This window comes from Oryza glaberrima, chromosome 4 (genome assembly GCF_000147395.1).
Source record: "Oryza glaberrima chromosome 4, OglaRS2, whole genome shotgun sequence".
In the NCBI taxonomy this organism is placed as follows: domain Eukaryota; kingdom Viridiplantae; phylum Streptophyta; class Magnoliopsida; order Poales; family Poaceae; genus Oryza; species Oryza glaberrima.
The window spans coordinates 1,701,414-1,724,830 of NC_068329.1; the positions used below are offsets into that span (position 1 = coordinate 1,701,414).

The window sequence follows — 23,417 nt, forward strand, 5'->3', positions numbered from 1 at the left end:
ATATCTAAAACCTTTGAACACACAAGACTTGTCAAGAAGGCTAGAAACAATAACTTCTTGTGGGAAGAAGGCACATGACAAGCCAAGATCACAAATTTGAGCAACCGAAAGTAAATTGAAATTTAGAGATTTAACAAGAGAGACATTTTCAATTGACAAATCATTGGAGATAGCAATTTTACCTAACCCAATTACCTTTACTTTGCTATTGTCTCTAAATGTCACTTTCTCTTGTTCATTTCCTCCTACTTCAAATATGGTGAACATAGCCCTATCACCGGTCATGTGTTGAGTGCATCCACTATCAAGCACCCAATGGCTCCCACCGGTACAGTAGTTCACCTACAAAAGAAGATCAAGCTTTTTTAGATACCCAAACTTGTTTGGGTCCTTGGAGGTTAGAGACCAAAGCTTTGGGAACCCAAATGGCATTCTTTTTACCACCGAGTATAGGGGAACCCACATATCTAGCAACAATGCTACCATCATGAGCCTTCCTAAGCATATAATGAGAATCAAACATGCATGTCTTAGGAGGCTTACCTCCGGGGCAATCACTCACCAAATGCCCAACCTCACGACACTTGGAGCAATACTTACCATTTCTCTTGACAAAACGAGTGGCATGGTGAGAAGGTTTCTTACCCTTATTTGGAATGAATCCAAGTCCCTCCTTGTTAAGGATGCACCGTTGCTCACTCAAAATCTTGTCAAGAGTGTTCTTACCCTTGAAGCATCTCTCCAAACTCTTGTTGAGCTTAGCCACTTGCTCCTTAAGCTCATTGTTCTCAACAACAAGTGAGGTATCACAAATAGAAACACACGAGCTAGAACTAGAGCAAGGGCTAGGCATATTCATAAGATCATCACAAGAGGTAGAAATGCTAGATGATGCAACATGAGCAATATAGCAAGTAGCACTATCATCAAGCAAATCACACGATATGCCAACATCAATGTGAGCTCCATGTTGAGTAGTGGAAAGGAGGTTCTCATGAGCTTCCTTAAGCTTCTCATGAGAAATGGTGAGTCTCTCATGAGAGGTCTTTAGCTCCTCATACAAGACCTCCAAAGAAGCATGATCCTTCTTTAGGGCCTTGAACTTGACAATCTCCTTCTCACTATAAGCATGGAGCTCCTCAAACATACTCACAAGCTCATCATAGGAAACATTATCACAATCATCATCACTCTCACTATCACTAAGAGATGTTACCTTAGAGGAACCCTTTGCCATGAGACAAAGTGGAGCGAAGAGTGATGGAGCCTCCTTGATGGCAACAATGGCCATCTTCTTCTTCTTAGAGCTTGCATCATCACCACCTTCTTTCTCGGACCCGGATGAGGCGGAGCTCTCCTCATTTGAGTCCCATTCCCCGATGAAAGCCTCAATCTTCTTCCCTTCCTTCTTAAGCTTCTTTATGAGCTTGTAGCCTCCACTCTTCTTCTTGGATGACTTGTCTCCATCATCATCCTTGGAAGGGCACTTGGAAGCAAAGTGTCCCTTCTCACCACACTCAAAACACCTCAAGTTGGAGAGAGTCTTATTGGGTCTTCTATTTCTTCTCCTATTAGAGTTGGAGCCCCTTCCTCTCTCCTTTCTCCTTCCCAAGAGATCATTGAACCTTCTAGCAAGAAGGACCATCTCTTCCTCCAAGTCCTCATTGACTTCATTCACCTTGCTCTTGCTCTTGTCTTCAACTTCGGCTTGGAGAGCAATGCACTTCTTGGAGGGTGAGGCTTCCTCCATCTCCTTCTTCTTCAACTTGTACATGTCATTGGTGTTGATCTTCCCCCAAGAGGCTTGCGGGTGTCATTCTTGACATGTCGGAGTTGATGAGCATGGTGACAAGGGTCTCATACTTCTCCGGTAGGGCTCTAAGCATCTTTTGGGCAACCTCAAGATCGGTGTAGTTTGCCCCAAGCCCCTTGAGATCATTCACAATGACATTGAGCCTCCCATACATGTCATTCACACTCTCATGAGGCAACATGGAGAATGTCTCATATTGGATCTTGAGGAAATGAAGCTTGGCATCCTTGTACTCACTTGTACCCTCATGGATCTCCGCCAACTTATTCCAAATCTCATATGCAGTCTCAAGGTTGCTCACTCTATCGAACTCTTCTTGGCTCAAAGAGTTGAACAAGGCATTCATGGCTTGGGCATTGAGTTGGAGGTTGCGGTGATCAATCTCCGTCAAGGGTGTGCCGGTGATGGCAAAGCCTACATCCACAATACTCCAAATATGGAAGCTCATAGCTTTGAGGTGAGTAGACATTTTAATTTTCCAAGTGGAGTCGTTTGTGCCATTAAACATGGGAGCCTTCCCTACATGGTTCACCTCGTTCGACATCTTCTCTCTAGGCGGTGAAGCCCAATCAAGAGAGACCAAGCTCTGATACCACTTGTAGGATCGAGATGTCGACTAGAGGGAGGGTGAATAGGCGATTTAAAACTAAATAACACCTAATCAAATCTAACCTAAGTTGCTAGGCTTGGTGAGGGTGAACTCTAACTAAGCAACTAAGTTATGTTTTGCAAACCTAGGGTGATAGTGGCTCAAATATATCTCTAGGAAAGTAAATCACGCTCCTATGTCGATGTTTTGCAATCCTAGGGTGATATGATCTCAAGTGTGTCTCTAGAAATGTAAATTGCACAAATGTAAATGCGACAATCAAATGAGACAATGAGACAAGAGATTTTTCACCGAGATTCGGAAACTCGCCGGTTTCCTACTCCCCGTTGAAAGCCTCAATCTTCTTCCCTTCCTTCTTAAGCTTCTTTATGAGCTTGTAGCCTCCACTCTTCTTCTTGGATGACTTGTCTCCATCATCATCCTTGGAAGGGCACTTGGAAGCAAAGTGTCCCTTCTCACCACACTCAAAACACCTCAAGTTGGAGAGAGTCTTATTGGGTCTTCTATTTCTTCTCCTATTAGAGTTGGAGCCCCTTCCTCTCTCCTTTCTCCTTCCCAAGAGATCATTGAACCTTCTAGCAAGAAGGACCATCTCTTCCTCCAAGTCCTCATTGACTTCATTCACCTTGCTCTTGCTCTTGTCTTCAACTTCGGCTTGGAGAGCAATGCACTTCTTGGAGGGTGAGGCTTCCTCCATCTCCTTCTTCTTCAACTTGTACATGTCATTGGTGTTGATCTTCCCCCAAGAGGCTTGCGGGTGTCATTCTTGACATGTCGGAGTTGATGAGCATGGTGACAAGGGTCTCATACTTCTCCGGTAGGGCTCTAAGCATCTTTTGGGCAACCTCAAGATCGGTGTAGTTTGCCCCAAGCCCCTTGAGATCATTCACAATGACATTGAGCCTCCCATACATGTCATTCACACTCTCATGAGGCAACATGGAGAATGTCTCATATTGGATCTTGAGGAAATGAAGCTTGGCATCCTTGTACTCACTTGTACCCTCATGGATCTCCGCCAACTTATTCCAAATCTCATATGCAGTCTCAAGGTTGCTCACTCTATCGAACTCTTCTTGGCTCAAAGAGTTGAACAAGGCATTCATGGCTTGGGCATTGAGTTGGAGGTTGCGGTGATCAATCTCCGTCAAGGGTGTGCCGGTGATGGCAAAGCCTACATCCACAATACTCCAAATATGGAAGCTCATAGCTTTGAGGTGAGTAGACATTTTAATTTTCCAAGTGGAGTCGTTTGTGCCATTAAACATGGGAGCCTTCCCTACATGGTTCACCTCGTTCGACATCTTCTCTCTAGGCGGTGAAGCCCAATCAAGAGAGACCAAGCTCTGATACCACTTGTAGGATCGAGATGTCGACTAGAGGGAGGGTGAATAGGCGATTTAAAACTAAATAACACCTAATCAAATCTAACCTAAGTTGCTAGGCTTGGTGAGGGTGAACTCTAACTAAGCAACTAAGTTATGTTTTGCAAACCTAGGGTGATAGTGGCTCAAATATATCTCTAGGAAAGTAAATCACGCTCCTATGTCGATGTTTTGCAATCCTAGGGTGATATGATCTCAAGTGTGTCTCTAGAAATGTAAATTGCACAAATGTAAATGCGACAATCAAATGAGACAATGAGACAAGAGATTTTTCACCGAGATTCGGAAACTCGCCGGTTTCCTACTCCCCGTTGAGGCGAGCCCAACTCCACCGCTCAACCACGAAGCCACCGCACGCCCCCTTCGTCAAGGGGTGGGCAAGGCGGGAGCCGGCCCACGGAGAGGACTACCCAAGCCTCGATCACTCGGGGTAGTTCTTCCTTCACTCCGAAGGTGGTGAACTCCAATCACTCACAAACCGGCGCCGGGCCTCCTCCACAATCTTCTCGGAGAGGTCACCGGACAACTCCTCCACAAGCCGTCTAGGAGGCGGCAACCTCCAAGAGTAACAAGCAATGACCCGGTGTGGAGATGATCAAGTGCCACACTAGCTCTATAATGGAAGCAAATGCACTTGACTCTTGGCTAAACAACCCTCTAACACACTAGATGGATGAACACAAAGCTCAAGTGAGTGTGAGAGAGGTGCAAGGAGTGTATGCAATTGAATTGGGTGCCAAGAGAGCCCCCTTGCTGCTGGTGGGGGAGTATTTATACTCCCACCCACCAAAACTAGCCGTTGGGGGCGAAATCCCCCAACTCTGTGCTCTGTCAGTCTGACCAGAGGTATGCGGCCGGTCAGACCGTGCTACTCTGCAACGGCTAGAAAACTAGCCGTTGTAGCCCTGTCAGAGGGCCCCATCGGCCTGGCCGGTCAGACCGACATGGGGTGGCCGCATCGGATCGGTCTGACCGACTACGGCTCCGTCGGCTCTGTATCGGCCATCCCGAGCAGCATCATCTCGGCCTCCAGGAGGCCGGTCTGACCGGGAAAGTGCTGCCGGTCAGACCGCCACTATGTAGCCGGTCTGACCGGCCAGGGCACGCCGGTCAGACCGCCACTATGTGGCCGGTCTGACCGCCCCTGGTCAGGCCGAACCCAGTGAATTTGTGTAATGAAAAAGAGAGCACAAATGAAAATGCAATGACCTAATGTGGCAATTAAAATCATCTCTTTGCTAGGTCATTACCCCTCTTAATAGTACGGCGAAATTAAAATTAAACTAGCAAATTTGATCGCCCTACACCTCGATCAATTCTAAATTAAAGCGCTAGTTTTACCGTCTTCTTTCCCTTTTGCTTTGCGCCGTCAATTTTAATCCATCGATAATCATCCATGCGCGCATATGACGTGGACCTAACTTAAAATGTATAGCTCAAAGACAACGGTTAGTCCACATTTAGTGCTTGTCATTAATTACCAAAATTAACACCGGGGGCCTAGATGCTTCACCAGGTAGGGTTTTGGGTCTAGGTGGTCTCCCATCCGCCATAGCAGTGCCTCTGCCGGCCGGCAAGCAGAAAAAAAAAACATCATCAGCCAGGGTTCAAAATTCCGGAATGAAATTTTCGAAATTTTGGTCCTATCGGGAACCACCCCCTCCCTAGGTACAATATTATTTCGGCTGATTTTTTTTTAATATTTCATGAATTTTGGCAATATTTGTTCAAATTTAACTGAATTTTATTCAAATTTTCGGAACTAAATTTCGTTCTATCGGCAACCCCGATACAAATATCCAAAAAGAAAGATTGAACCCTATCGTCGTCAGCCCATCACCACCGAGCTGTTTTCCCTTCATTCCCTTGTGAGTAAATCCCATCTTCAGGCCTTCCATGTTAGATCTGTACCCTTGGTCTGGTCTGGAGTCTGGACATGTGCTATTTGTGTAGTACTATGAACTACGTTTTCACTTGTGTTTGGTGAAATCTGTTATTCTACTCTTGTTTCCACTTGGTGAAATCTTCTAGTTGCTGCCTCTATTTGTGTAGCCTACACTTAGAATTGATATTGTAACCATGATGGATTAGTTCACTAGTCTAGTAGTAGTATTTTTTTTCTTGAATAATTGGCAGTCGGCAAGCTTAATTACTTCAACTTGATTTATTATAAGAGATTATTATAGTAAGAGATAATTAGAGGAACTGAACAAAATTAATATATGGAATTGGCAGTACCAATACTAGTATTGTATTGCTATTTCTTTGGAGAGGTTAATTAATTTTCTGTATGTATTTTTAATTTACATGTGTGTGTCTATATATATAAACATATCACCGTATCCTTATTTTTAAAAAAATGGCTTATGTTTGTATCATCATACTACGTATTTGTATCACCGTATCTCGGTAACATAGGCTCCTCCTAAAGTGGAAGCCAAACTCATGCATTCAGAAAAAAAAAACTCACACAACCAAAGAAAGGCAGTTGATGAGCAAATATAAACTCTTTGTTGAGTGGTATAAATAAATATAAATCAACATTTGTCAGCCCTAAAAGGCTAAAACTGTGTTATGATGGTTACTTTAAGAGCACATATAAAAAATAATTAAAATTATAAATTTCATTAGTTGTTTTTTTTAAAAAAAAACTAGAAAAAATACACGTACGTTGTAATGGGTGAATGTTATTTTAATCTTATTATTGTTATATGTTTAGCTAGGATGAAATTTACTGTGAGAATTCGCTTGGATATTTTTTTAATTTCTTATACGACTTTTTTTTATTTCTAAAAACAAACGAACTTAAAATTTAACTCATACATGAATCTGTATCTTCGAAAGCGAACAAACTTAAAAACCGACTCAAATACGAATGACGTACCAAAATACTGGCAAATTTTTTTTCAATTTTTATAATAGTAGAGATAATATGGATATGTATTTCCAAAAAACTAACGAACTTAAAAACCGACTCATACACAGATGACGTACCAAATCACCGACAAAAATATCTTCAATTTTTATAATAGTAGATAAATGTTCTCTACGCAGTACCACTAAGACTGAGTTCATTTAAGCATATATCTATTTGTAGAAATATCATTAGTACATTAACTACGTATTAAATATTATAAATTTGTATATATATATATATATAAAGTTTCTTTTTAAAAAAACAATTTAACCGTCGGGGAGATTTTTTTTAACAATAAAGTTGCTGCAGCTATTTCCTGTTTACAACTGGGCCTAAGAGATTATACCGTTAAACAGTATAGAAAACATGCCGTTTAATGTAATCCGTCGTAAAAAAAAAAGAAAAATACTCAATAAATAAAACCCCCCCAAAAAAAGAGAAGAAAACTAGCCCAGACCCCTCCTCACACCAGGCGACTCCCCGTCGCCGCCGCCGCCGCCGCCGCCGCATCGCCGCCTCCGCATCGCCGCCGTCTCGGAGCGTCTCCTCAGCAACCCACCGTTGAGGCTCCAGGTAGGTATGGCCCCGGTTCAATTCTTGTGCACGTATTTTGCCCAAATCCATCGTTCAGTCCAAGATTTGAGATAGCACTGTCGCCATAGCAGGTTCTTGGCTGGGAATAATCGAGCCCCTTCATCTGTAGAAGCAGTAGTTACATTGCAAAATCACACTAAACGTATTAGGGTATTCGGCTTAATTAATACTACTACCCAATGAACTTTGGTTTGTCTGCTCATGGGGAACATCTAAAATCAAACGAATTTTGTCTTCATGTCACTTGTCCCATATTTACAACCTTAATAATGGATTGGATTGCTCAGTTTTAAGGTTTTTTTATTTAACCGCGCGCAAATTCCTGCTTTTGCCGCTGTTTATTAACATGTTTTTACTTGGCAGATGAAGGAACCTTCCGATCCGCCCATGTCAGCGTTATCGCACACAGAAGGTGATTCTTCCGGCTTCACAAGAAACAACGATAGGAATGATGATGCAGTTGGTGGGGAAGATTCGACTTCTTCATATCAGCCATGTGTGTGCCATCGTAATTAGTTTCCAAAACTTTTTGATAGTAATAATTTCTGAATAGCTCAGACAATCAATTTGTGTTCTACTTCTACTCTGTGGACAATTTCTTTCTCATTCTGCAGGTAACAGTATGAAATGCAAAGATGGTACCCAAATTATGTCTCTCGCAAACGAGGATGTATCAAACCTGGCATCGGTTTGTTCTTTGATTACTCATCCTCTTTTTATACAACACAATCTCTTCAATTAATCTGCTATCGGTGACCAGATTACCTGAAGTGTTATATATCTTTCTAAACTATAAATACTTTGGAGCAGTTAAGTAAAGAAACTAATAGGACCCAAGAGATGTTGTACTAATGGCGCGATTGGTTTATAAATAAATCTGTAGTTAGATTTCTGGTTGTACCATCACTCCATCAGAAATAGGATCATGTGTACTTGACTAAGATAGCACAGCGAACAAAATCGTTGTTCAGTAATTATGTGCTAAGACAAGTATGAGTTAATTCAAACATTAAATCTGTGGATAGCATGCCCTAGATCCAAACATAGCAATTTTGTTTAACAACATACAAACAACTCTTCCCTTTCTCAGGATTGTCAAGAGCCGCCTTCAGAATCCAACCATGCTATTTCCCATGGGTCAAATACAGATTCTAAGGAAGAAATGTCATCGGGAAGTGGGTATCGTAGGCAGCAGTCTTGCTTTTCTTCATCAACCTGTTCTTGGAGAAGTTCTTCTGAAGTAGAATCAGTGTCAAGTACTCCAGACGGGTCAGGAGATGTAGTTGGGAACATGAGCGTCAGAAGCAAAACCTTTGAGCGAAGGCCAGATCACATTGCTTCATATCCTTCTGCTAGTCCTGACATAAGAAGGTTGTATGCAGCAGAAGGTAAAGCTGATTTTACCTTAGATTATCATTCAGAAGAGCGCTGGTCCAGAAGATCCAATCAATCTACTACCTTACGAACCAGCAATGGTCAATCTATTGAACACCACAGTGAGGTATGGTTGTGGATCCCTTTGACTACACAATAAATTTTATGTCTATATATACAGTTTCTGTATTTGGCATGTCTATTAAACGATTAAAGACTTATTCCCTCCGTCCCAAAAAAAGACAAACCATGGCTATGTATCTGGACATGCATCATGTCTAGATACATAGCCAGGGTTTGTCTTTTTTTGGGACGGAGGGAGTATGTATATGGGTGTTTACTAATTTTAGTTTTATCATCAAAACAGATAGTTGACATACCTAGACAGGTCAATTCCATGGATGAGACTACTTCCTCTTCAAGTCAATGGAGTTTTGACAATTGGGGACCTTCACTGCCAAGAGGGATGCAGTATGGTGATGAGATCCCTTCTCTGTCTAGTCAGAACTATGGTGCTAGAATCCCCTCGCTTTCAAGTAGACAAAGTTATGGTGATGAGATTCCGTCACTATCTCGCAATTGTAACTACGCGAGTAGACAAAGTTATGGTGATGAGATTCCATCGCTTTCTTCTCGCCATTGTAACTCGTTCTCAAGTAGACAAAGTTATGGTGATGAGATTCCATCACTTTCTCGCCATTGTAACGCACGCTCAAGTAGACAAAATTACGGTGATGAGATTCCATCGCTGTCTAACTCTGACTATCAGTGCTACCAAGATAGGATACCTTTGCATCATCGTCAATGGTGCCATGATGCTGAGGCACATCCACAGCTAAACTACGGGCGAGGTGCTTCTCATGGCAATCGTTACTCAAGAGACAGTTTTGTCAGTAGTATTGCTACTAATCAGAGGTTCAAGATGGGCACAGGCAAACATACTGTCACAAGATCTGATCATCATAGGACTATTAAGAACGATAATGTATGCAAACATTCTGATGATACATTGGAGCAAGTTCGTGGTCCCCGTGCAAACAAATTGGAAAATGCAACAAGATCCAAGACACAGGAAGATATCAGAAGTCCTTTGGTCCGTAGGGATCAGTTTAACAGACCAGACTTTATAGTTGAGTATGAACAAGCCAAGTTCTTTATGATAAAGTCATATAGTGAAGATGATATTCATAAAGGTATCAAATACAATGTTTGGGCAAGTACACCACATGGGAACAATAAGCTGGATGCAGCTTTTCGTGAAGCTCAGATTTTAATTAAGGAAAAGGGCAAAAAGTGCCCTGTCTTCCTATTCTTTTCGGTTAGTGATCAAATTCTATTCTTGTTATATGGCCCTTTATTTTCATGGTTTAGTATTTTAAGCCCTTAAGGGCATGTGTCCTCATTTTCTTGCATGTAATCCAAATGGTTATGAAACAATTATGACAGCATAGTTACATAGATAGTGTAATCTATCACTCTACAACCTACACGTGGAAAAAAAATACATTACATACAAGAAACAAGAGCACGTGCTGGTATGCTTAAAACCCATCTCCAATAATGGATGTTTGAGCAAAATAGTTGACATAACGGCAAGTTTCTATTATGAGATTGAACTGCTGTTTACTAGCACGTTTTTGACTTTTCTGTCTTTCTAAATATTTGTTTTCTTTATTAGTATATTCGTTGGGTTGATTATTTCATCTGTATCATGTGATCTCCTTAAAAGGCAATTTTACTTGAAATTACATTGCAGATACATCTGCCATTAAATTTTGTGATGAATTTCTCCAGAAGAGAGAGACTTAATCCACCACATATACTTTGTGCTGCTGAAAGTTTGAATTACACACCTTTTGCGCTGGATGGTACTATGGCTATTTTATATCATGCATCCCTTCATCCCCTGGCAAAATTTCAAGATAGTTGCTTCTTTGTGTTCCCTATTTCAGGTTAATTCCAGTGGCCAGTTTGTAGGATTGGCTGAGATATTAGGCCCTGTTGATTTCAAGAAGACCATGGACTTTTGGAAACTAGATAGATGGAATGGCTTTTTCCCTGTAACCTGGCACATTATAAAGGACATTCCAAATAGGCTCTTCAAACATATAACTCTTGAAAATAATGACAACAGAATTGTTACTTTCAGCAGGGACACTCAGGAGGTACCATGCATCCACTTCTTTGTTTTTTCGTGCTGAAAAATTCCATCACGTGTGGTTATTTCATTTAGAAAATGGATGTTTTCCCCTATTTTGGTACATAGCACATCACTTCAAGATAAGTTTATTCTGTAATAAATTCCATGGTAGCAGGTGTACTGAGATTCCTCCTGTGAACAAAGGCGGTGCTATCTGATAATGAATGCTATATCTCACATCATTTATCCGTGCTCTCTTTAATATGTTTTCATATGACTTAATTTTGTAATGTCTTAGTTTCTAAACCTTTTTTGATCTGATATCCTTTTTCCCTTTATGTAGATTGGCCTACCCCAGGGTCTGAAAATGTTGAAAATTTTCAAGGATTATGACCAGGAAACGTCACTTCTGGACGATTTTAATTTTTATGAAGAAAAGGAAAGTGCACGATGTGCCAAAAAGGGAATAAATGCAGAGTCGACACATGAAGCTAGACTATTGTTTTTTGGAACAGGAGCTAGACACTCTGATGACTTCAAATCAATGGTATGTGCATTTTTATTTAAAGCTGTGTGATATCAACTAAGGTTCCGTTTGACATTGAGGTGGATTATGATAATTTTATTTAGTGCGACTGCTTCTAGAGGTTTTGGCGTTTGGTAAACTGTTTTTTCTTTTATTAATTTAAGTAGCAAAAGCAATTGTGAGAGACATGACAGTTGTGTAACATTCTCTAACTTTACATTGATTTGTAAGACGACTACAATGACTATAAATGTACATCTCTACAGCAACTTAAAAACCAAGCACAATTAGCATGGCATAGCATAGCAACCATAAACTGAGCCTAAGTAATATCTTTTAATAATCGCGGCATGTAAAGAGGACAGTCAATCTTATTGTGTAGCTGCTTCTGATGGAAATTTTCCTGGTTCCCGAGTGTGTCTGTTTTGGTCTATATGTCCAAATTTGAGCTGTTTTCTACGCAGTCATCCGAATAAATGAGTTTGTGATAGCTCAGTATTCAAAAAACCAAACAAATTAAAGATGATACAAAAAGAAGGCAAAAACCTAAGAGGATAGGTCTGGGACTCGGTTACGGCACAAGTTCACGGTTATCACCGAGTTTCAATAACCACTCTTGAAAATAATTAAAAATATAGAAAGCAGACTAAAAAATGACATGCTTGATTCTTTTTTCTATTTTTCTGGGAAATCCCCAGTTATGACACAAGGTGCAGGGCTTGGCTCAGTAATGCAAACATGAACACCGATAGTGTGTAGCTGCTGTTATTATATTGACCTTTTTTTTGGAGAGCTGTGCATCATTATATTGACATATTTCTGATGATGTTTATTTTCATTTGTAGGAAAATTTAGAGGCAAGCATGGAGAATACAAGTTTATATTAATCCAGATCGTTATGCCGTGCAATTGAAATAAGAAGCTTGATTGGTCAGTGAAGAAGTTGTAGTCTTGGCACTTGCAAAACCATTTGGTCCAGCAAGGGAAGGCAAGATTAATTGGATGTTGTATAGTGCATTTGTTCCCTAAAGTATTTAACTGGTTGCAAACTTACATGGACTAGTTTATCTGTATTATTAAGTTGTACTACTTGATTACTTGTAAGTGGCTGATGGTTTCTTCCTTTCTTTTGTTGCCAATAACGATTAATCAGCTGGTTGTTTGTCACTGCGTGTTCAATGCTTGGTAGCGCTACAGTTAAGGCAGAACATCTAAATGGTTAATCAGATAATCATCAACCAACAGTGGCAACAATCCTCCGGTGATAACACCCATTCATGCATCGGTTTTCTTGTTTTTCCTCGAAAAATTTAACGCATGATAGGCTATTTTGCAAAAAATAACTCATCGTTTGTGTATAGAAATTTGTCATAGATCCTCATACATCTGACGACTCGTGCTCTTTCTTCTGAAAAAGACCTTGTATTTTATAAACAAATATAATACAAAGAAGAGAAGGATTAGTGTTGTATAAATATGGAAACTAATTCTTCTAAAGGTTGCAGCAACAGGGTATATCAACTTCAAAACAGTAAAAAATAGGGATGCTCTTATCAGTGGAGTTGATTCATTCTTGCTCAATCAAATGAAGTAAATACACCACATGTGCATTTGATGAGGAGCATTTCAGTCGGTTTGTCAAACGCACACAACCATTTGGACGAAATTTGATTCTAAAATTCCCATTGAACAAAGATATCAAAGTAGAACAGCAGCAACACGAACAAATTCGGTACAATGTATTTGCAGATACTCTATACAACAAATGGCCAAACTGCTCACGAGGCAGCCCTGCTTATGATGCATCTCCACAACACCAACAGAGCTTAAGAGCATTTTTGGTTGAGCAAGTGCCAAGCCCTAAGCATGCCAATTTCAGCTATTCTCTACATCATATTACAGAAGGCTTTGTGAACACAACGTGGATGGAATGCACCTAGATAATCCAATTAACCCATTTGCCTCGGGTCTTCTACTGCAGGGATGAACACAATATGTTGCCATTCAAAGCAGCAGACCACCTGCAACTCCACTAGTCCACTGACATTTTTTTAGGATCATGCAAGGAATCATCAACGATTCATGGTGATCGAATTTCACAACGAGCAACGAAGGTTTATTACCCAGGTGGTGCATTAGGATCGCTCCTCCGACCTTGATCTTACAAATCTCCGGCGACTCCTTGGTCTTTGAACATCTTCATCTAGGTTTTCCTCCTCGTCGTCCTCGTCCTCGTCTTCATATTGGAGACCTAGTAAGTTCTCTCCCCATAAATAACGGCGCCTCTGCCTTCTCAGGCCCCTCGATGAGCCTCTTATCTCATCTCCTGATCTCATCGGACTACTACTGATCATATGGAACAGAAAGAATGTTGTCAACAAAGATCCACTTGGTTCATTTGGCATGCCTCCTTCCTGGTCAGGTGAAAACATGTCACCCCCTTCAACAACATAATCACCAAACACAACTGCTCCGGGCATAGCCGACCTGATTGCACTTAGTATGTCACCATATTCACGCTGGTGCTCCAGGCGGTGCCATGCACGGCGTCTTGATGGATCCACGTCAGCAGGCCTTGTTGTGGGATGGACTCTCCGGGCATGTCTACGGAGCTCCCTGTAGTTGCCAGAAAATGCACATGTTTCCCGTGAGCAAGATCTCGACTTCTCATCCAAATATTCTCTGGCCTCTTTGATGATCTTCCAGCCTTTGACAGTGCCCCTACATAATGGGCATGCCAATTGGTTCAAGCGTGTCAGTTCACTTGACTCCACAGGGCTACTGCTCTCTCCTTGCTGAGCTTCCAAAGTCAAATCTAGATCTTGATTATAGCTATTTTCTCCCTGCTGTCCAGATAGGCCAGCAGAGCTTTGGATAGCGTCTCGATGATTGAAAAATTCATGGGATTCAGATATGCCTGTTTGGATCTCTCCAGTGGGATCAAAACGAGATCTCTGGAAGCTTTGCTGTGACGAACCGTCATTGTGGCTACTTATGTCCCTAGGCAACGATGAACTTTGCTGTGACGAACCGTCATTGTGGTCTACTTTCATTTTCTTGAACCTGTCTAGGCAATTCGAATGTCTATAGCTTGTATCGCATATATAGGATCTGCATCCTTTGTCATGGGAACTGCACAGCAGAAGAACAGCATTGTGGGGATGATCCATGCAAATTGGGCACAATGCATCGTCCCATTCCTTGTGCAGGGCAGCAATATTTGCATCTGCAGTTGGCATCTTGAACAAACTGCTCTCTGCATTTGGCATCTTCAATAAGCTTGTTCAAGGATCACTGAAAAGTAACAGCAAGTTAAAACTAGCATTGAGTGCACATATCTAACAATTGCCGCATCTGCATTCAGCATTGGGACTATAATTATATGATGCATACAGTTTGCTATAAGAAAATGCCCATACGATGCAAGCAGACAAATGTAGAGGCTAACAAACTTCAACAGTTTTATACATAAGAAGCAGCTTTTCACCTTCAATCAACGCAGCCTCAAATTTCTAATAAAATGCATGGGTTCAGATTTCAATTAAGACCATTACTTTGCATATATTGAATCAACAGCTATTAAGTTGATTTCACACATCAAATCAAGAGTGAGTGTGCTGCGGTCAGAGGGATCAAAATAACTAAGCATAAATGATGAACTTTTACGAGAGAGACAAAGATATCTTAATGTATCTTATTCCTTCTTAAGTCCAAGACCTATGCTTAGTGGCTCCCAGCATACATGCATAAATTCCCAATGTTTTAACTTTTAACATGTTTCCTAGTTGCCGATGAGTTATTTGCTATATATGATAGCATAGCTTTCCAATCTGTTGATGGTTGGTAATACACATGTCATTCAGCTGAACTATCTAAACAATTTGGGATCCCAAATAAACAATGTTAAACCAAACATAGAGTTGAGCAAAATAAGATGCATCAATGAGTATGTTTGCACAAGGGACATCATTCATATCTTAATATAATGTTAAAAAAGATGAACAAGTTACCTGAAACCTGCAATACAGTTCAACTTGTTGGAGCTGCCACGCGACGCCAGCGAGCGCAATCCTGGGATTTCCTCAAGCCCTTCATGAAGATACACACACATCCAATCAGAAATGCAGTGCTATAAGTACTGAATCCAGGGGCGGATCTAACATGGGAACATGGAGGGTTCAGTTGAACCCCCCAATCCTTTTGGGAGCAAACAAAGTGCTATTAGTATTAAGATTTTAAGGCAAATAATTTCTAGAACAGAAGCTAGGGTTAATCCGCAAGCAGATTCGAGAAAAAAAAATAGATGGAAAAAAAAGGACGCGTGTGACGGATCGGATGGATCCTCACCAGCGGCGGGGAGAAGCAGCAGGGCGACGAACGACTGCGGCGCTGCTCTGCTCTACTCGCGGGATGGATGGGGATCGACGATGGCGGCGAACTCGCGAGGAGCCGGAGTCCACGGCGAGCGGAACGGGGGATTTCCTCAATCTTCTTCTTCTTAGGCACAAATTACGCAGGGATATGGGATACCTTTCCTAACTTTTTTATACTTTCATTCAACTAATATGTTTTTTAATCGTATATATAATTAATTTCTTTCCTAATTCATGAGCATGAAAAATTTATATTAATGTTCTAAGATTTCAAATTATAGTATTAATATATGGAATTTACGATATAAGATTTGAATTTTTTTTATTATTGAAAAATGTGGCACCACACACAATAGTCCCGGATTAATATTACCCTAATTAAGTACCATGTAAATATATTGTCATTGAAAATAAAATATGCCATTGCAAATCATCGATTTATAAAGATGATATTATAATTTTATAACTATTTAATATAAGCCACTAATTAATCCTTCGGTGCATTAAAAAAATATATTGTTTTGTTATTTTTCCTCTTTCCCTCTTTTCCTTCTCCTTCCCTCCTCTTTCCTTTCGAAAATGCTTCATATCAACCATCCGGGCAGAGCTTGTGCATCGGATGCCTTTCTTCCCATTTCCTCTTCCTCTACCTCATCCCCTTTATCTGATTTTATGATTCGCGTTGTTTTAGAGGATCCAATCTCGTGGAAGCCCAAACTCATTGTTGCCGCCGCTGCGAGGAGGAGGTGTGCAGGGCAGTGGAAAGCGTCGTCTTCAGGGAAGGTCCCGAGCTTGCCGGAGCCCTAACTCGCCAGCGGTGGAGCCACGAGGAGGAGCTTGCGGCTAGGAGCCTTGGGTAGCAGCGGCGTCGGAGAGGGCCTCGAGCTCCCTGGTAGCGGCTGTGGCGCCATGAGGAGGCTTTGTACGGAGTGGAGCAGAAGGCACTATCGCTAGAGAGGGCTCCGAGCTCGCCGACAGCAGCGGAGGCACACAAGGAGGAGGCTTTGTGGATGTGGCGCCGCAAGGAGGCTTCGTGCGAGGTTGAGTGGTAAGCGTTGTCGCCAGAGAGAGCTCCAAGCTCGCCGAAAGTGGCAGTGCCACCGTGAGGAGGTTGCACATAAGGCGGAGCGAGACGCCACTGGCCTACATTGGTGGAGTTATTTCTTTTTGTTGCATTTGGTTGTCTTAGAGTGTTTCACTCTATTTTATCGGCCTATGTCTTCTTTGATGTTGCACATACATGGTCTGATGTTGCAATTAGCCTTTTCTGATGTTATATTTGGTTGAAACAATTCATTAATCTTTACCAAGCAATGAAACATGTAAAACATTTATTTATTGAAACAAATTTTACTGAGTAGTAAACATCTGAAACAACTTTTTTATATACGGTGAAACATCGTTCGGAGTTTTGCCAAGGACCAGACGTCCGATCCCTAGTCTCCTCCCTCTCCTTCCCACTTTTCCTTCTCCCTCCCTCCTCCCTCCTCTTTTTTCTACCGGTGGCTTCGCTCGCTCCAGTGGCTCCTCCCCATCTCTACTTACTTAGGCAGCATCAAATGCATGAGGAGGTGACCGACAATTCTTCTCTTTTCCTCTCCCCTCTCCTCTCACTTCGAGCAGCAACCATGATCAGGCTGGTTGGAACAAATCAGCGACCTCACCACCACAGTTGGCCTCGTACATTTTCGTTCCCAACCTCTCCACCATCGGATCCGGCAACCTTAGCCATCTCCGTGCCCTACCTCGCCTCCACCGAACTTGACGTCAACGGCATTGGTAGCATGGCAAGGCGAGGTAATGACGATAACTACAAGGACACGTTGGGCACAGTCACGGGGGTTTGTGACATTCTTGGCTGAGCATGCAGTCAAAGCAGTAGCAGAAGCCACCACCGTGGTGTTTCCCGTCCTCAAACTCACCTCCATCCCCATCCCCATGGACTCTCACCGTGGCAAGCTAGCGCACTAGCTAGAGTTTCGTCAATACATGTTTTTTGGATCCCGACGGTTTGACCGGAGGCGAGCATGCAGTCAGACTGGCTACGCCGAGGACTTCATCAGGTTAGAGGGTAAATTTTTATTTCTGCTAAAAGTTTATGTTTTCGGTGTTCCTACCATTCGTCCCTTTCTAGTAGGTTTGGTTCTTGTATTTCGATCCTACAACCCCTACCATCATCTACGAGAGTTCGAGCAATTGTGTTAGTGCATGACAATCTCGGGTGTGTCGGCATGGCGTAGGACCGGCGGCGGAGGCGTATGCTACTCCGGCTGGGGCGTGTCGGTGGCGAGGCCGGCGCGTGTGGGTGGCGGTGGCTGACGTGTGCGGGCAGGAGGCTGGCGCATGCGTGGCGGCGCGCGTCCCCCTCTTGGCGGTCCGGTGGGGCTGTCGTCGGCGGGGCGCGTCGGCAACTCCGGTGCCTCCTCCGTGGCATCCGCCCCCTCCTCCACACCCCCACCTCTGTTGCCACCTCCCTCCAAGTTGTCTAGTTGCTCTGTTGCTCTGCTCGCCCCAACTCTTCTCTGTGTTGGTGGCAAAGTTGGAAGCGATCGTTGCAGTTGCAAGAGGTGTTCCCGCGAAGCCCGACGATTCTTGGTGGAGATGCCTCCGCCTTGATCTCGTCGGAACATGGAAGACTCCGATGTCTCTATTGTCCTGGCTTCATCTTTCAGTTCCTCTTCCGGCGAGGCAAACCTCCTCACCTTCCTTGATGCTCCTCCCTTCTGTTGGCCAGTCCGCTTCCAAACCATGGTCGTGGAGTCTTTAGGTGGTTGAGGAGTTGTGTTCGTCCACGAAGTTGGTCCAACTTGTTTGTTGTTCGGGCTCTTTGGCCTCGCTTGTGCTTCAAGTGCCCTGTGTCTTAGTGAACCTGCCGTAGTGACGAGTATGGAGAGGGCTTCTTGGCCCTCTGTTGTGCTAGAGCTTTAGTGCTTAGGCAGAGTTGGAGCTGCTGTATCAGGTTTAGCCGTTGAGCTGGGCAACGATAACACTTAGCACTCTCGTTCTGGCTGTTGGAGGTCCTGCACCTTTCTTGGGAGTCTCGGGCAAAAGCCCTGCCTGGTTTTCCAGGTTCGGTGACATCGACGCCTACGGTTTCGCCCTGCCTGGTTTTCCAGGTTCGGTGACATCGACGCCTACGGGTGCCGTATCCTCCTTGGAGGTGTCGTCTTGTTTGACTCTCTTTCCCTTTGGGTGAAAACCTAGTCCTTTTTTGGACGGGTGTTGGCAGCGACTTCTGTCGTTGGTTCCCTCCTTGGAGGCTTCGCCTTAAAGGTCTTGCTCCTTCCTCGGTCACTTCTATGGTTCATTGTTGTTTTGCCACAGGCTTTTCACTTTGTCTTCTATGTGAGGTTTTGCCGGTTTCCCTATAGCAAAACTGTGCAGTTGTATGGTTTTCGGGCCCGGTTTTCCTTATAAACAGGGTCAATTCTCTTCTTCTATAAATTTTGGTAGAACTCCTACCATCGTTTTCTTCAAAAAAAAAGTTGTTTCTCTTCTCTCTCACTGATGGGGTGAAAAAAAGGGTACATTCATACCGTTAGGAAGACAAATGATGAATGAGGGAACACAAACGTAGGTTTTGTCTTAGTTCAAGTAGCAACAATAAATCAGAAGCATCATGCACTTGCAACATAACAATTCCAAGTTCCAACTTAGTTCTCAACTTCACATGACAAGTCACAAACTATGACAGTACATCAAGCAATAGCAACTAGCAAATAACCAAATAGAAGTTCTAGGCTTGACGAACAACCCACCTTTAGTCCTTCCTCTTCACTTCTTGGCAACATGAAACATATTTGCGAGCGGCGCGGTTTGGTGTGTGCGAGGATGCAAGGAGGCAAAGATGGCGCACTGTGTGTCAGGCTAGAGGTGGAGGTGGCGAACACCAGGCTACAGGCTAGAGGTGGAGGTGGCGGACACCAGGCTACAGTGCGGTAGGCTAGAGGTAGAGGTGGAGCAGCGTTGGTGATGAAGACGGAGGTCTAAGGGTGGGATGCACGCTTGGCTGCACGAATGTGCAATAGGGATAATTTTTAGTCCAATGTTCTTTTAGAAGACATAATACTTCCCATATTGTAGGGGTGGATCTCTAAAGATACGAGAGTTCTCCTCCAAGCCATATGCATGACTTTCATCAAATATGGTTTTCCACAAAATTCTATAGTACTTAATACACGATTAAACATGCGCCAGTGCCTATTTTCTGAGCCGCCAATAGCTACAGCCGCACAACTAATTCAAACCGAGTATAGGTAATCGTTATTCCAATGCTCTTTCATATTGATATACATCCTTCATAAAATGTATCTTCCGTGGAGCTCAATTTGAATTTGGAGTCCAAGAAGATATCTCATCCTTAAATCACTCATAACCAAAGTGTACAAATAACAATTAAAACCTTATACTATAATGAAACACTTGGATGAAAAATCAAGACTTCAAAAGAAAACAAAAGGAAAGAGCCGATTTTGAGTTAACAATACACGAAAATAAATAATGTATAAGAACAAGTACTAAACCGTATCCGTTACCGTTCAATGTAAGTTTATCAGAAACAATAGTATCATTGGATATTAAATATAGTTCAACATATTCCCTAAAATAAAAAAAAGAGTAAATCGCTCTCCCGATACATGAACTTGTGATGTGGGTGCAAATAGGTACAACAACTTGTAAAGTGCTCATTCCAGTACAATAACTTGCATAGCTCGTGCGAACCTAGTACAAAACAACACACATGCAAAATTGATATAATGTGTAGTACCATAATGAAACATATGCATGCTAGCAATTGTTTGTAGTTGTGCATACCTGAGCACATTAACTTGCTTTTAGTTTTGCAGAATGTAGCATTCAACAATAGTAATTATGATGCAATGTGATATGCCCCAGCCTCCGTCACATGATGATGAGCACATCCCAGCTATACTTGACGTAAACAAGGGTGATGGTTTACGTCATACATCACATAAAGAAAATGAAGATGACGTAAACCAAGTTGATGGATTACGTCTCAGCAAGAACGATCAAGCATATCATGTCCAATTACGCGCAGCCGTGCTAGGAAAATATAACAAGAGGTGAACTCGCTCTTTGCTCAACTTAACTCAAATTTTAGTGAGAATTTTATACTACCTAAATGCTCTACATTTGTATTGCTAAGGTTTACGCCCGAGAACATTATCACTACGCCAAGAAGGATGGGTTACGTTAAGGACGACAAGGGCTACGTCGAGGAGGAATCCGCCCATGCTCAACCAGTAGCTATGTACGCCAACAAGAAGATGGTTTACGGCTTTACGCTGCAAAGGCTCAACTTCCAAGGCTCGTGCGACCCAACCAGTCAACTTTCTCCGTGCTTAATATATATGGTTGGAAAAATAATTAAGTCTAGTTTCACCTCCAACAAACGGCTCATCATTTCAACTTCCCAATAAGGAGTTATGGACAAATCATTGAGAATTGCTCAGAAAACAAATAGACGCGTGAGTCCTCTCGGGAATTCACTTATTGTGACCTTTGAGCTAGCCTATGTCCTGGACTCCTGTAAACTCCCAAGACCTTTCATTCCCATCTAGGAGGATTGTTCCTAGTATAAATATCCCCTATGTTTTATCATTTAGAGGACTTTTTGACAATGAGAATATGAACCCCTTTGTTTAGCTGTGTGCTAGCAAATTCAGAGAGAGATCTCTACCCCTTTGCTTTTGTGATTTCCTTGTGAGATTACAGAGGCGGCGTTCGACGCCCTCCAATTGGTGCTCCTGGTCCTTTTGAGGATTTGTTGACGAAAACATCGAACACATTGGCCTGGGAGATTTGCTTAGCTCCTGTGCAGGTCCAAAGGTTGATGAGATGTGGGCGTGCCAGTCAGTTTGATCCTGCAACTGACAAGATATGCAAATAGTAGATCAAAACAGTCGATCGGCTGACAAGCCGATGGAGCAATCTCAGCCGATATCGATAATAGACGATGCCAATACCAGCCGATAGCGATAGGGTTTTGATAAATCGGCTATATGTCCAATGTAGATGATGATATAAAGGTAATCGGCTGATGATAATATAATATTGCAATATAATCTAGTATAAACCAATCGGCTAGCAATGATATGATAAATAAGCATCGATCCGAGGTTTAAAGCACACATCGGCTGGAGGTCCGATGTCATGAAATCCACAAGATTAGATTAAACAGTGAAACCTTTGTTGTCATGGGCTAAATCCAACTTATATGTATATGCAATCCTTATGAGCCGATGCAACGTCCAGATAACTCACCGGCTGAAACCCCGATGATACCCTTATTGGCAATCAAGAAGCAGGCTAGAGATTATGGTTCTAAGCACGACTTAGTAGATCAAACTTAACTGATGTAGCACTAAGTATGAAAAGAAACATAATATCTAGACAATCAAGCTGTTGACTGAGTTTTCAGGGTGGTAGATGTCTAAGCTAATCTAATCTAGCAACACGATTTAGCCGATACCGGCAGAAACCCTAAAACGAGAAGCAGCCGATAGAGCTAAATTGATATGCTAAGACTAGATTAACATAGATATATGATAAATAGGTAGGCAAATATATCATCCAAACCAGAGCAATCCAAGAGGTCGAATGTACTGATGCAGCCTTGAACGACGCCGACGTAGACGATACAATTGCCTGGACCAACGGAACATTGGACTTACCCCTTCGCCGGAGATCGAACACCGATGCAGCCCCGCGTCGGGTGCCAAGTCCCGCTGGACGATAAAATAAAGTAGAAAAGGTAAAAGGTGGCAATGCGCCGAATTGTATTGATCGTGAGGATAGATTATATAGACCCCGGGTGTACATATTTATACCCATGGGTTGATACAAGTCCTTGTCGGACAAGAAAGAAACTAACCTAAAGATAAAGGGAAAATATAAAGTCCTTATCGGACACTAAACACACTTTCCTAAAGATAAAAGGAAACTAACAAACTATTCCTAATTAATAGATAAACTGCCATGCCACATCCTCTTTAAACTCGGTCACTTAGGGATAAGCTTCCTTTAGTAGATTAATTTCCTTAACCGATATAGCAGGAATCCGACTATTGGCGACTTGATAACTCCCATCGGCTGATTCCGAGATGCTGCAGCCGATAATGATGCTAAGCCGATGACGTTTTTACCGATTACCAAATTTCACTGTTAACAGGATTTTTCCTCGATTGATTCCAAGTTGTGTTGGTTAGTAACTTAGAGTGTGGTTGGGCGAACCCTCGATTCAGGTTGCCGTAATAGAGATGGTGGTTGGCTTCGAGCACGATCGTCAGGTTGCACTGTTATCTTGGCTGCTTGCAGCTAGTTATTTTGGTCTCTTTGAGGTTAGTTATCAGTTCTTGATCCTACGCCATGAAGATCGGGACATCACCCCTATCGGGATCGTATCACAATGTCTTGTAGGTTGCTTGAACTATAGAGTGTGGATTTTGTTTTTCAAAACAAAACAACTGCTATGCAATTTATTTTTTAAAACAAAGCAACTGCTAACTCGCAAAGGTATCACCAAGTTGCCCCACGTTAGATCAATTTCGCTTGCGTGGATTGTTTTGGCCCATTTTCATATAAACTAGGCAAGTAAGTTACTGTACCTAAACAAGCAATTTACATACTTCAACATATTCCCTAATGAAACAAGAAAAGAATAC

General features: G+C 42.3%; 2 protein-coding genes across 3 annotated transcripts; one reads left to right on the forward strand and one right to left on the reverse strand.

Annotated features, from left to right (window-relative positions):
* The first annotated feature begins 7,158 nt into the window (after positions 1-7,158).
* Positions 7,159-12,482, forward strand: LOC127770617 (YTH domain-containing protein ECT2-like). Of its 2 annotated transcripts, none has more exons than XM_052296398.1 (8): positions 7,159-7,302; positions 7,683-7,815; positions 7,934-8,007; positions 8,410-8,820; positions 9,061-10,011; positions 10,646-10,858; positions 11,177-11,380; positions 12,205-12,482. In XM_052296398.1, exons 2-8 carry the CDS (start codon positions 7,683-7,685, stop codon positions 12,244-12,246), a joined length of 2,028 nt encoding a protein of 675 aa, XP_052152358.1. In that variant the 5' UTR covers positions 7,159-7,302; the 3' UTR covers positions 12,247-12,482. The 2 variants fall into 2 exon arrangements, with proteins under 2 accessions (XP_052152358.1, XP_052152357.1); XM_052296397.1 differs by having other exon boundaries at positions 7,159-7,298.
* Positions 12,483-12,692: 210 nt separating this feature from the next.
* Positions 12,693-15,882, reverse strand: LOC127770618 (uncharacterized). The gene is made up of 3 exons (XM_052296399.1): positions 15,707-15,882; positions 15,370-15,448; positions 12,693-14,653 (listed from the first exon to the last, which is right to left on the reverse strand). Exon 3 carries the CDS (start codon positions 14,626-14,628, stop codon positions 13,495-13,497), a length of 1,134 nt encoding a protein of 377 aa, XP_052152359.1. The 5' UTR covers positions 14,629-14,653; positions 15,370-15,448; positions 15,707-15,882; the 3' UTR covers positions 12,693-13,494.
* Between the last annotated feature and the right edge of the window lie 7,535 nt (positions 15,883-23,417).

Bases quoted from the DNA above. Each gene is read 5' to 3' on its own strand.
- LOC127770617 (XM_052296398.1), top strand. From the start codon at position 7,683: ATGAAGGAACCTTCCGATCCGCCCATGTCAGCGTTATCGCACACAGAA. The intron at 7,816-7,933 runs GTGTGTGCCATC...CTCATTCTGCAG, and splicing joins GACTTCTTCATATCAGCCAT to GTAACAGTATGAAATGCAAA. The intron at 8,821-9,060 runs GTATGGTTGTGG...TCATCAAAACAG, and splicing joins CTATTGAACACCACAGTGAG to ATAGTTGACATACCTAGACA.
- LOC127770618 (XM_052296399.1), bottom strand. From the start codon at position 14,628: ATGCCAAATGCAGAGAGCAGTTTGTTCAAGATGCCAACTGCAGATGCA.